The sequence below is a fragment of the Empidonax traillii genome, unplaced genomic scaffold, assembly GCF_003031625.1.
Source record: "Empidonax traillii isolate 1590-97213 ecotype Southwest subspecies unplaced genomic scaffold, ASM303162v1 scaffold823:size356304, whole genome shotgun sequence".
In the NCBI taxonomy this organism is placed as follows: Eukaryota; Metazoa; Chordata; class Aves; order Passeriformes; family Tyrannidae; genus Empidonax; species Empidonax traillii.
Genome location: NW_020956016.1, coordinates 4,392 through 17,264, shown reverse-complemented (window position 1 = coordinate 17,264; position 12,873 = coordinate 4,392). Strand labels below are relative to the sequence as shown.

The 12,873-nt window shown below is 40.1% G+C and overlaps 1 protein-coding gene across 1 annotated transcript in view; it reads right to left on the bottom strand.

Annotated features, from left to right (window-relative positions):
* The window catches only part of KCNB2 (potassium voltage-gated channel subfamily B member 2), a 178,195-nt gene extending 174,873 nt beyond the window's left edge, over positions 1-3,322 (bottom strand). The window contains exon 1 of the mRNA XM_027901924.1: positions 2,655-3,322. Within this exon, the coding sequence (XP_027757725.1) occupies positions 2,655-3,233 (579 nt within the window). The 5' untranslated portion in view covers positions 3,234-3,322. The remainder of the gene's footprint in view (positions 1-2,654) is intronic.
* Between the last annotated feature and the right edge of the window lie 9,551 nt (positions 3,323-12,873).

Sequence of the window (12,873 nt, the reverse complement as noted above, 5' to 3'; positions counted from 1 at the left end):
TTGACTAAACAAAAGACGAGAAATCTGAAAGTGATGTTATGCAAACACTCCAAATACAACCTTGCCACAGAAACTAACACAGTCTGTGATGGCTCCAGACTGTTTCAAAGTACATCCAACTGATTAAAGCATATTTTGTTTTATGTTACCAAAGTTTGAATGTATTATGATAGAGTTTTTTCTCCTTTATGTCATTCAGTCAAGTTTCTACAGCTGTCCGAGATGCCATAGGTGTATCTGACTATAATTTTGGCTCATATGCATATTTACAGACTGAAGGTCACTAGAAAGAGAAACTAAGTGCACGTATTATGGTGACTTCTAGCTACCAGAACCATAGAAAATCAAATGGCATTGACTTAGGCAGAAGACAATTGAAATAACAAAAACCATTACAACATATATACGAGTGCAATGTGAAACTCCCTGTAGGAAGAAAGGATATATCCATAACATTCAATCAAACTAGGAGATGGGGGAAAAGGGAAATAAAATGGTAAAAAAATAATTATTTAGGCATCCTGGGAAATTAAAGAAAGGGCCATTTTCATCTGCAAAACCTGAGAAGAAATCTGGTCTGAAAACTCGCCCAAAGGGGAGTTTTCTTTAAAGTCAAAGTTGACCTAACTCCTTTTAAGGAAATTCATGATGGGGCACTGTTAAGTTGTAAGAGTTTGGTCAAAAGCAAGCACTCAAGTTTAATTATTCTACATTTCTGACTTTAACCATCATATATTTCATGCAAAAGAATGAAAACGAGTCACAGGCAAAGAACTGAAAAATCAGTATATTTGGTTTTTTTTATTTATCTGGTTCATTTTACTGTGTTGACTCCTACCTAGAATTAAGAAAGCACTAATTAAGCATATGTCTCAAGCCCTAGAGGCAACTACCTTCATATATATATATATATATGAAAATGTTTCACAAACAAATGTGCCTGCTGGGTGTCCCAGAGGCAGCATCCATGAGCAGGAGATCTCCCAGGTCTCACACAGCATGTTTCAGCTGCATGGCTCAGAAAGGAGATCCTCCTGCCTGCACCCAGGAGGACAGGTCTGTTACGGAACACATTGGTGACGTTTCAAGCCAAGCAGGACTGCAAAGCTGGTCCCTGAGTCCTGCAGGCAGTGCAGCAGCTGTGTCACAGAAGTGCTGGGGAGGCTGATGGATGTTAGCTTGTACCAGGGGATCACAGTGTGTAACACGGCTTCCCTGAACCCTTTCTGGCACAACTTATGCCCATCTGCTTCCCCTCTGCTCCTTCCCTGGGAGAGGAACATATGGCCCAGAACATGTATCTCGGAAGCAGAAAATATATTCATGTAGTTTTCTAAAATATTCTGAATACTTTCATTTTTCTTCTATAAGCTTTTATTCATTACGAATCTTATTACGGCAAACTAAATATTTTTTTCTTTACAAAACTAAGTCCTTGCTTAAACTGTTAGGTAGTCCACAATAAAAAATTAAAATTAAAAACAAATTGTGTTTTGTGCTTCGATAGTAAGAAGTTGCTATTGCAAGAAAAATCTTTGCCAAAATTCTGGTTTTTGTCCATTGGGTCATCATATTTTAATACTTACCTTAGTCCAAGAGCATTGCAACCAGAAACAAATCAACAACAGAAGACAATAAAACCACAGTTAAGCTTAACATGAACATCTAAACATCAAACATTTTCGTTTTGAGTCATTCAAACTGGGGACAAGCTTCCACAATTTACCTCAATTAAGTAGTGCCTCACATCACAAATAGAACAATTAAGTTCCTCAAAATGCAAGAAAATTTTCCTTTTAAATAGCAGTACTGACATCTGTGTGCGCAGTCCCACATTCACAACACGGGTTAACTTTTCAACTGTATCAGAGAGACTTTAGCCAGCTTGCCTGTTTGAAGGCAGCAGTACTAGGACACGGCTTCATTTGAATGTGTTGTCACTTCTGTCTGAATATATACATATTTTACACATATGTATGTGTGTGTGTGTGTGTGTATAAGTGTGCACATATATGTATAGAGGATATACTTGTTTATATACATACACAGCATACAAATATATACAGGCATACACATAAATTTATATAAATGTGTGTATATATGTGCTTTATATTTTTATACAGAACACACTAATTCTTGATTGAAGAAATGTAGCATAAGAGAAAACGTACTGCAATCCTTGCCCAGTGTAAAACCTTGCCAGAGCAGATGTTGACACTTCGATCATCTGCCCAGCACAACTTACGAAACACTGACACCACACCTATGCAGAGCCTGTAACGGGACAAGCAATACTGAAATGTGTATTTCTCATAACCAAATGTTTTTCTAACAAACAAGTAAATAGTGGTCTCTCTGGTTGTATTTTCATTTAATATGAAGTAATTAAGAATCACATAGATGTTTCTCATAGCATTACAGCAAAAGCACAATACAGTAGTTGTCTAAAAACAACTGAACTCAGCAGGGTTTCTTCTGCTGATTTCAGTGGGTTTTAGGACAGATTTGCATGTATTCACTTCATGATATGTATATTTTTAGATTCTTCTTTTCTCTGAGTATTTTAGTGAAAGTTGTCAATTCCTCAAAGTCAGATGCACTGGTCACAAAACTATTTTCTACTGTCTTTGTGTTAAGCCTAATGTTCATCCTACCTTTGCTGCCACAGATGAGTTGGGTTTCTCCAGCAAGTCCCAAAGCTTCTTCCTCTTCTCTGGGCAGCAGGTATTATCAAACTCTTCCCCTTCTCTCTCTCGCATTGTCTCTGCCTCTCTCCTCAGTTCCTCATTCATCTGCTCTTTCTTTTGATGGTATCTTGCCTGGCAGCAAGATTCTAAATATATCTCATCAATCCCCCAGTAATCAAGTTCCTGGCCAAAAGAAAGAGCACACATTTCTTCCATCATATGTAGTTTCCCTGTCCTGTAGAAATTCAAAATGGAAGTGAAAGCCCCTGGATGCCGATCAAAAAAATATTCGTTTTCATTTAGATTATAGTCATCACATACTTCTAGCAGAGATTCATGGGTATTGCAGTCTCTGAGCTTTCCTAATCGTGTCCTTGGAAGTCTGTCCAAAGTCCTCCACAGCACTTCATGGTTGAGCCCACCAACATTTATTTTAACTCTCCGTGAGCAGGCTTTGCTCCTAATGATCTCCACTGGTTCTGGAGGGAGAGAAAGTGTAGACCTTGAAGACTTTTTGGTGATCCCTGGTGGAGCCTTCTCAGCCATTCCGAGAAAGATGAGGTTGTAACACCAGAGTCCTTGGGAGAACGAGCTTGGACACTACAAATATTTGGGAAGAGTCCTCTTCAGACAGACAGCTCCATTCCTGAAGCTAAAAAAGACAAAAAATTAGAATATTGCTATTTACAATATATCCCCTAATATCTCTACCTCTCTTTGCACACTTTCATATGCAGATGAAAATTTAATGATAGCAATTTACTCTGTCTATAATGATACTCTTTTGTGGTAATATACAGAACCACTGGTACAACTGGAACAGCTAAGAGCACTATGTTTAAGCAAAGGAAAAACTCACTTGTATTTCTGCACTTGTGAGAATCAACTGTGACAATTTGTATAAAGGACTTGGGGGGGGTTTGGTTTTTTGCTTTGGTTTGGTTTGTTTGTTTGTTTTTTATATCAGTTTGTGATGCAACTATGTTAGCTTAATCTGATTCCTTGCCAGTTAATGTATGAGTATGCAAATGGAACAATTTTATTTTTTCATTTTCTTAATTTTATTTTTTCAATTTTTTTTTCAATTTTCAATTTTATTTCTTTCAAAATTTATTGCAAAATCCAAATTTAGGAGATACCAAAACTGAATAAAGCAATTGCAGCACACCAAAATCGCCAAAGTAAACTGCTTCCCTCCCTCTCCCAACTCAAATCTTGATTTGCTGTATTACTTCATGGGTAAACGTTACTCACCAAACTATTAAATTGTCATCCTGACAAATCAAATTTTCTAGCACCAGATAATGATTATTTCTTTACAAATAGGGCAAAGGAATCCTAACTCTTCTGTGTCCAACAGACCCAGTGATACATGTTATATAGCCAAGGACTGTGCATACTGTTCTCTGGACCCTCTCTAAGGCTCTTCTCTGCCCTTTTCACCTGTTAAATTGCTGCAGACATGACTGCATGACGGCAATCAGCAACATCATTTTTATTAATCCACAAGTGCATCCTCACTCTGTGCCCAGTGCTCCAGTGCAGCTGTTTGTCTCTAAATTTGGAATATCAGTATCAAACAGGAAGGAAACCCACCCACCAGCTCTACAATGGTCAACTGTCAGACACAGTGTTTAAATAATAACCTAGCAATGGTATCATGGCCCACAGGGAGAATAGTAAGAATGCTTAGACAAGCTCCTGTTCCAAACTTGGAAAATCCTCCTCAGTTATTTCCCAGAGTTGACATCTCCTCCTCCTGTTCTCCGCAAATCAACAATTTGGGGGATTTTGTTTGTTTGTGTCCTTTTGTACTGTTTGAAATGAAATAAGTCCAGCTTTAAAAAAGCCTATGATGCATACAAGAATTTGATCCTCTTTTGCAGAGTAACCAAGAAGGTTGTGATGGGAGGGATTGTTATCTAGAAATACATCAGGAGTAAACACCTGTGAGGGAGAAGAACTATTTGTACTAAGGGACCATGATGGCACAAGAATAAATGGCTACAAATTCACCACGAAAAAAAGTAGAAATTTGGAAGGGAATTAGAAGGTCACAAAGACCAGATCATCATCAAAGCAGTGAGGATGTAGAATAATCCTTTACTAAAAGTATCAGGAAAAACAAAGAATTATTTCAGTGTGTCATCAGACTTGCTTATGACAGTATTGACTATGTTGCTGGCATAAAATTAAAATTGCTAAACTTCATTATATCTAAACTTTAAAAGTTCCTCCAACAACAGATAAATTAACAATAAGATTCAGCCATGTACAATATGGGTATTAACAAACTGCCATGTCCAAAAACATCAGGAAAGGGGAAAATTACTCATGAGAGTAATATTTACATTTACAGATTTTCTTTTCTTTTTTTTTTTTTTTTGATAAGTGCATAAGCCAAATTATGGCAACAGCCCAGAGCACTGCCATTTTAGTTAGCAATTGCACTGTCAAGCTGAACCTACTTCAAAACCACAAGGGCGAAAATTTTCTGCCTCTTCCCATCCTGCATCCAGCCCCACAATGTGAAGATCCTTCCTCATCATCCCTCAAGTGCAACCCAAAGCACTTCTGTGCCTAACTACATAGGGGTTTAAACCTTTAGCATTTACATTCATTCACAAAAAATATAATCTGATACCTCCACTTGTAAAGATAAATGTCCTACCAAAATCAAAGCCCTGGCATCAGTAGGTTTACACAGTATATGTACCTTTCTGTTGTATTTGTTTTGTGTTTCGCTTTTTAACTCTTGACCTTAGGCTGATTTTTAGCTTTCGTTTTACCCTCTTCCTCATTGCCTTATATGAAGGGGATGATGGTGAGACTTCAGAGAAGGGGGGGACTCAAGTCTCCTCAAGATCTCCTCACTTAAGCATCTCCTAGTGGTCTGTGACGCATTTATCAGTCTTCTGACAGACAGACAGCCACACAAAGAGTAAGTATTTATGAGAGGATAATTCTCTACAGAGGAAATATCTGCAAACTTCATTCTTTGAAAAAACTCCTTTTAGACTGTAATGTACAATGATGTTTCTCCTTTAAAGGTTGTCTTACATAAGAAAACACAAAAATTTAAGAAATTCATAGAGAGGTTCTGTCATTATCCATGAAATCAGTCAAGTCTTCAGGCAATTTCTAGAGAACTTCACTAATTTATTCATTATTGTATCTCAGATAATTATTCTTTTTTTTTTAATGAAAATGTGTGCCCTAATATTAGCAATATCGAGTAAAAACCAGCAGAAATCAAGCAGCTGATCTTAAGTTAACCATATCCTCATTTGTTTTTCTGATTACAGAAACTAAAGATGCATGAGACTATGCATTGTTTTAGCTTTTGTGCAGTGGAGTTACCACCCATACTTGTTCAACAATGCAAAAATTATAGTGTCATGAAGACTGGTGCAAAGCTGATAAAACATTTTCTGGTTTGTCAGCATAATTATTGGTTGCAGCTCCCTACTTGAGGAAATGTGGGTTTTCTAAAAAGCTTCAAAAACCCAGTGGCCACACTAAAGTCAGCAGTGAAACGCTATTAAGTTTAGTGTTGAGAAGGTGTCAGGTATGTATGTACCAAGGGATGAACCAGAATTCACAACATGTAACACTCTGAAAAGATAAAAAATAAAAAATATTTTCCCAAATGAAGAATCTTGAATCATAGGGGTGATTTTTGCCTTTTTTACAGAGCTCTGTCATAGAAATATATACAAGAAGTAGAGTATATAACCTTAAAAGAAATAAATTCTTTTAAGCTTCCTAAGTGCTTTTTTTCCCACCTTCATTTGTTCTTCACACTTTTTGTTCTCTGATGATAATTTTTTTAAAATTTCTTCCTGTACAGCTTTTCTGCAAACATGGTCTACAAAGTCTGTATTTAACTGTGCCTTTAATAAAAAGGTAGAATCTCCAGAACTGAAAGGGACCCAAAGAGACCACTGAAGTCCAACTCCTGGCCCTGCACAGGACAGCCTCAAGAATCACACCATGAGCCTGAGAGCATTGTCCAAATGCTTCTTGAACTCTGTCAGGCTTGGTGCTGTGACCACTTCCCTGGGGAGCTTGTTTTATGCTCAACCACCCTCTGGGTGACAAACCTTTCTTTTACTAATATCAAACTCAAATCTCCCCGACACAACTTCAAGTCGTTCTTTCAGGTCCTGTCACCGGTTCCCACAGAGAGGAGATCAGTGCCTTCTCCTCTGCTTCCCCTCACAAGGAAACTGTAGATTGCAACGAGGCCTCCCATCAATCTCCTCTTCTACAGGCTGAGCAGACCAAGTGATCCCATACGGCTTCCCCTACGGACCCTTCAGCATTTTTGGTGAAGTCCTCCTTTGGACACTTTCTAATAGCTTTACGTCCTTCTTATATTGTGCCACCCAAAACTGCACACAATATTTAAGGTGAGGCCACACCAGTGCAGAGCAAAGCGGGACAATCCCCTCCCTCGACCAGCTGATGATGCTTTGCCTGATGCCCCTTGGACACTGTTGGCCCTCCTGGCTGCCAGGGCACTGCTGACTCATATTCAGCTTGCCCTCGACCAGGATCCCCAGGTCTCTTTCCACAGCACTGCTTTCCAGCATCTCATTCCCTATCTGTATATACATCCAGGGTTGCCCCACCCCACATAAAGAATCCAGCACTTGGCCTTGTTAAACTTCATATGGTGGGTGATTGCCCATCTCTCTAATTTGTCAAGGTCTCCCTGCAGGGCCTCCCTGTCTTTGAGGGCATCAAAAGATTCTCCCAATTTTGTATCATCTGCAAACTTGCTTAGGATCCCTTCAAGTCCTGCATCCCAGTAATTTATGAATATGTTTTAAGACAACTGAGCCAAAGACGGAGCCCTGCGGAGCCCCACTAGTGACCAGTCTCCAGCCTGATACTACCTCAGTCACTATAACTCTTTGCACCCAACCCACGTGCTAGGTGCTCAGCCATCTCATGACATATTTATCCAGCTGTGTGCTGGACATTTTATCCAGAAGGATACTGTGAGAGACAGTACCAAAAGATTTACTGAAATCCAAAAAGTTTACCTCAACAGGCTTCCCTTGATCAGCTAGGTGGGTCATCTTGTCACTAAAGGAAATTATGCTGAAGCACTCTAACTACGTAATATTTTTAATTTTAAAATCCATATTAGAAATTTAATACAAAAATCACCCGTTCTTTCATTATTACAAAATGATACAAGTGAGGTTACCTTTATAATTCATTAAATTACCTTTCTAGATTTTAGTTACTGTAACTAACTCAGAACACTACTACTTTTTTTTCCTGAGAAGGCTTCAAATATTTTTCAGCTTAGTTTATTGCCTTAGCCTTTTGGCTGTATGCAACTCCACCATGCACCTTGTCCACCATGGGCTATTGAGAAATATAACCACCCCTTGGCAGGCAGGCAATGTCAGCCTGCTGCTCACCAGCACTCTTAACAATCAGTAGAAAAAGACACAAGTTCTACCCCCTTATATATAAGAGCAACTCCAGATAAACCCCATATTTTTTCGTGCAATAATGAAACTACTTTGTAGCAAAATACGTGTAATACTGCATAAACCTCTTCCAATCAAAGCCAATCCTTTGCATTAAAGTGAAAACTTCAAAGGCTACTACTCAAAAAGCTAGGGAAAGCCAGAAGGAAGGTTAAGTGCCTTCCCCTGCACCACAGGCATAGAGCTTTTAATGGTGTGATTCCCCTTCTGCTTTATGTGAACGGGTAACTATTTACCATTTCTTTTCATCTTTCTCATTCAGTACTTGGCCTCTGATGTTATTCAGCATTTCCTGCTGCAAGGCCTACGTTACACACAAAGTGCTGAATTTCCCTCAGGGAGCTCTCACCGTCCTACCCAAGTGATTCCAGGGTATCCGAGTTTCCCCTTCAGTAGGAGGCCATTGCTTTATACCAGAAAAATGGAGGTCATAGATGCCCGAAGTATCCAACAATTTTGGCTGCTCAAATTGAGATAGCTGCTTTTTACAGGGTCCTTAGCATTTTCAGCACATTTGATGGACATGCCTATGTGAGCAGATTAAACCCTCAGGCTGAGGAACCCAGTTGTCTGTGCTGTCACGTTGCCCGAGCATCGCCTGCCACGGCACAGTCAGGACGCTCCCAAATCATTTGCAGGGGTGGCTGGAGAGTCAGCACGCTTCAAGGTCTGCTCCTAATAAGTGGTCTGCTCGCAGCCATCTGCTTTGGAGTATAGGTGAGTGTAACTGCACACACAGGGGTCACTGCGCCAGCTGGTCCAGCAGCATCAGCCCCTTGCAGGGACTCCATGTGCAAGACCCCTCTTCCAAAAGGATTCACATCCAAGGTACTTCTGCATACCTTAGTCATAAACATCTCTCCCAGTCTTTCCCATACAAATTTTGCCAAAGAAAAGTAGAGAAGCTACACTAAATAATCATGCTTCAGTAATGGAGCACGTCCTGCATTTAAAGCAGTGAGGAAAAAAGTATGTGATGTGTAAAAAAGGCTGTATCATAAGACTCTCAGGAAAAGGGAACAATTTTGCTTTCTTCTGACTTTTAAAAGACAAATTTCTACTGTTTGTCAGAAGATGTCTTTTTGTCAAAACTTGTGAAGCTGTTTGAAAAAAAAAAAAAGGAATTAATTTCCTTGCTTTGAAAACAAATGGAAGTTTTCACAATTGGGTCGAAGTGCTTCAATGTTTCTAAACAAAACCTGGTTTTAAATGTACTCATGTTTAATTATGTTTTTAAGAAGTTAAGAAAGCTCTGGATCAAAGTGAGACATTTTGAAATCATTAAATAAATTATTTGGGTGATCCCATTCAATGTATTTTTTTTTTTTCAGGTCTGGAGAATCTAAGATCAGTGTGTTGGCTTTTCTTCACGTGCAAAAATTCTTACTGAATTCAAGAAAAACATGGGAGACTGTTGCATTTACTAGTCTGGCTATTAAAATTGACTTATCAGATCTTCAGCTTATATATAATGCAGATATGTAACACTTTCTGGAAAAACTAGCTTTGGGTTTTATAAGTGTAATGTCAGGGAAACTTCAGAGTAGACATTAGGCAAAGGTTCTTCACTGAGAGCGTGGTTGGTCACTGAAACAGGCTCCCCAGGGAAGTGGTCACAGCACCAAGGCTGTCAGAGTTCAAGAAGCCTCAGGTCAATGCTTTAAGTGATATGGTTTAGGTTTTAGTTTTAGGTAGTCCCATGAGGAGCAGGGAGTTGAACTCCAAGATCCTTACGGGTGCTTTCCAACTGGAGAACTGGAGGTACTCTATGATTCTAAAAAGACTTAGAAAGTCTGTGCTCACCTCAGGGTCTAACTCCTAAAGCCTACAACCTGGGATCCAGCAAGTTAGCCAGGAAAAGATAGTGCAAGTTAATTGTGACAAACCAATACATTTCTACCTAGCAAACACATTTTTAAAGCTTCACACGCCAGCTTATTTGGTTGCATGATTCTCCTTTATTTCAGCTTCTGCTTTGCTGTAATATCTGGGGAATGAGATGCTGGAAAGCAGTGCCATGGAGAGGGACCTGGGGGTCCTGGTTGAGGGCAAGTCGAATATGAGTCAGCAGTGCCCTGGCAGCCAGGAGGACCAACAGTGTCCAGGGGGCCTCAGGCAAAGCATCACCAGCCAGTTGAGGGAGGGGATTGTCCCACTCTGCTCTGCACTGGGGTGGCCTCACCTTGAATACTGTGTGTAGTTTTGGGCGCTGCAATACAAGAAAGATATTAATCTGCTAGAGAGTGTCCAAAGGAAGGCAATGAAGATGCTGAAGAACCTTAAGGGCAAGCTGTATGAGGAGCAGCTGAGGTCACTTGGTCTGTTCAGCCTGGAGGAGACTGAGGGGAGACCTCATTGCAGTCCACGGCTTCCTTATGAGCAGAAGAGGAGGGGCAGGCACTGATTTCTTCTCTGTGGTCATCAGTGACAGGACCTGAGGAAATGGCCTAAAGTTGTGTCAGGGGAGGTTTAGGTTGGATATTAGAAAAAGATTCTTTACCCAGAGTGTGGTTGGGCACTGAACAGGCTCCCCAGGGAAGTGGTCACATCACCAAGCCCACTGGAGTTCAAGAAGCATTTGGATGATACACTCAGGCACATGGTGTAACTCTTGGGGATGGTCCTGTCCAGAGCTAAGAGTTGGACTTAACGACCCTTGTGAGTCCCTTCCAACTCAGCACATTCTGTGATTCTGTGATGTCTGCTGCCACATCTCACTATCTGTTCTTTGTTTTGAAATATGTTTCTTAATGGTGTGCTGTAGGATATTTATTACTAGAATTTTCCCTTCATTTCAGTTTTTTAAAAAATGGCTGAGGCAATAGCTAAAACTCTGCATAAAAGCATCTCACTCAAATGAGTTGTTCTTTATTTCCATTTCCCACCTTTACAGAAGTCACATCTCGTATAGTTAAGGATTGGCAAGCTGAGGGCATGAAGTGTCAGGAAACATGTTAAAGCATTACTGAGCTTCGTGTGTATGTCTCAGTTTCATATCCATATGCAGGAACAAATGCATGCATGCACAGGAGAGAATTAGATTAGCTTTGATTGAGCTACTGATGACAGCACTTGGGCTCAAGTCCTCAGTCTTCAGTGGGTGAAACCACCTGAAACTACAAGGTCTGAAGGGGCGAAGATGAAGCCTCCGCCTGTCAATCCTGTGACAGAGCTTCCCTGCGAGCAATGGTTGGTTCTTGCCAGATTAAAACCATGCTCAGAGCCATTAGTGGAGAGCTGAGTCCTTATGTGACCTATGACCAAGTCACACCTGAGCCTTGAGAGTTCTGCTTAGAACTATGGATGGGTTGGTCTATGGAAACTGCTTTGAGAGTAAATCCTGAAAAACCTGCTCTTGGACCTATGGGTAACTGGTCTAAACCAATGATTATTTCCATTTCATAACAGACCTCACAGATTATTTATTTCTGGTATGTGAAAATTTAAATGTTGGCTGCGCAAAGTCTCAGATATTGCAGGAAACACTCGAAAAAGATGGGGCCTGTTACAGACGAACTTTTCAGATCGACTAAATCAGACTGTCTGCTAACTCCCTGTTCTCACCATCTTGAGCACAGAAGTGTCTTTTAGATGGATGAGCTGAACTTCACCAAGGAGCAGCAGACTCGGAGACTTTATATATTCCCTAAGAGCCTTGGATAAGAAAATCCAGACAGAAATAGTTAAGGAGACAGAAGACAGAAAAAGAGGGAGAGTATAACTGATAAAATGTTTGTAAAATCTTGCAGTCACACAAGCTTGGCAGTTTCAGCTTATCTGAGTTTTCTAACTACCCCAATAGCACTTATAATCACCTACTTAAGCTCCTACACAAGGTAAAGCCGTGTGGGTGAGCTCTAGACACACTACAGGTGACGCAGACTGCTTCACACTAAAAAGCTGAATGTTCTTGAGAACAGTCAGGGTAATTTTACCTCAAGACTCACACGGAATTTGAGACTCAAGTGGCCTTTTGAAGCAGGACCTTGTCACAAGTCTGGAGCTGAGCGCTGAGTATGAAGCACCCCTTCAGCCTTCATAGAGGTCTCAAGAGAGCAATGAACATGGCTCTGCAGCCCATCCCAGTGCTGAATCAAGATCCCCACCAGCCTTTATTTCAGATCACCTCTGGGTCTCTGTCTTTCCTTACTAGCCCTGATCTGTTGTTGGTGCTTGTGACAAGCATGGTTATATGATCCTTACAAATAATCTTGATGCATTCCTGCTCAGCTTAGAAAAACAGTTGCATTTACATTGCAGGTTGAAACATCTCTTGTTGAGGATGCAATTGTTGGTCGTATCTGCACTTTACTATTTATGTTTACAATTGGTTGCTAAGAGCAGCGTTATTGCTTTTGCCAAAGATACTGTCTTTCACTACTTATTTAGCCTTCCCTGGAAATTTCAGAGGAGATGAGCTGTCACAGAGAAGTACAAGGCCGAATGGCAGATCATTTTCTTCAGTTTTAAACAACCAGATATTACAGAAATGCGATTATGTAAGGTCCTCATTTCAAGTCTAAATCAGACTATATATTTGCATCCCAGCTAGCACTGTGGATCCACAGGTTTGGTTAGTACTTCCATACAATTCTCTGAGAGTGTACAGATGTTACATATTCAGGATACACTAATAATAGTAAACATATTAATATTAATAAATTAGAGTTTTGAAT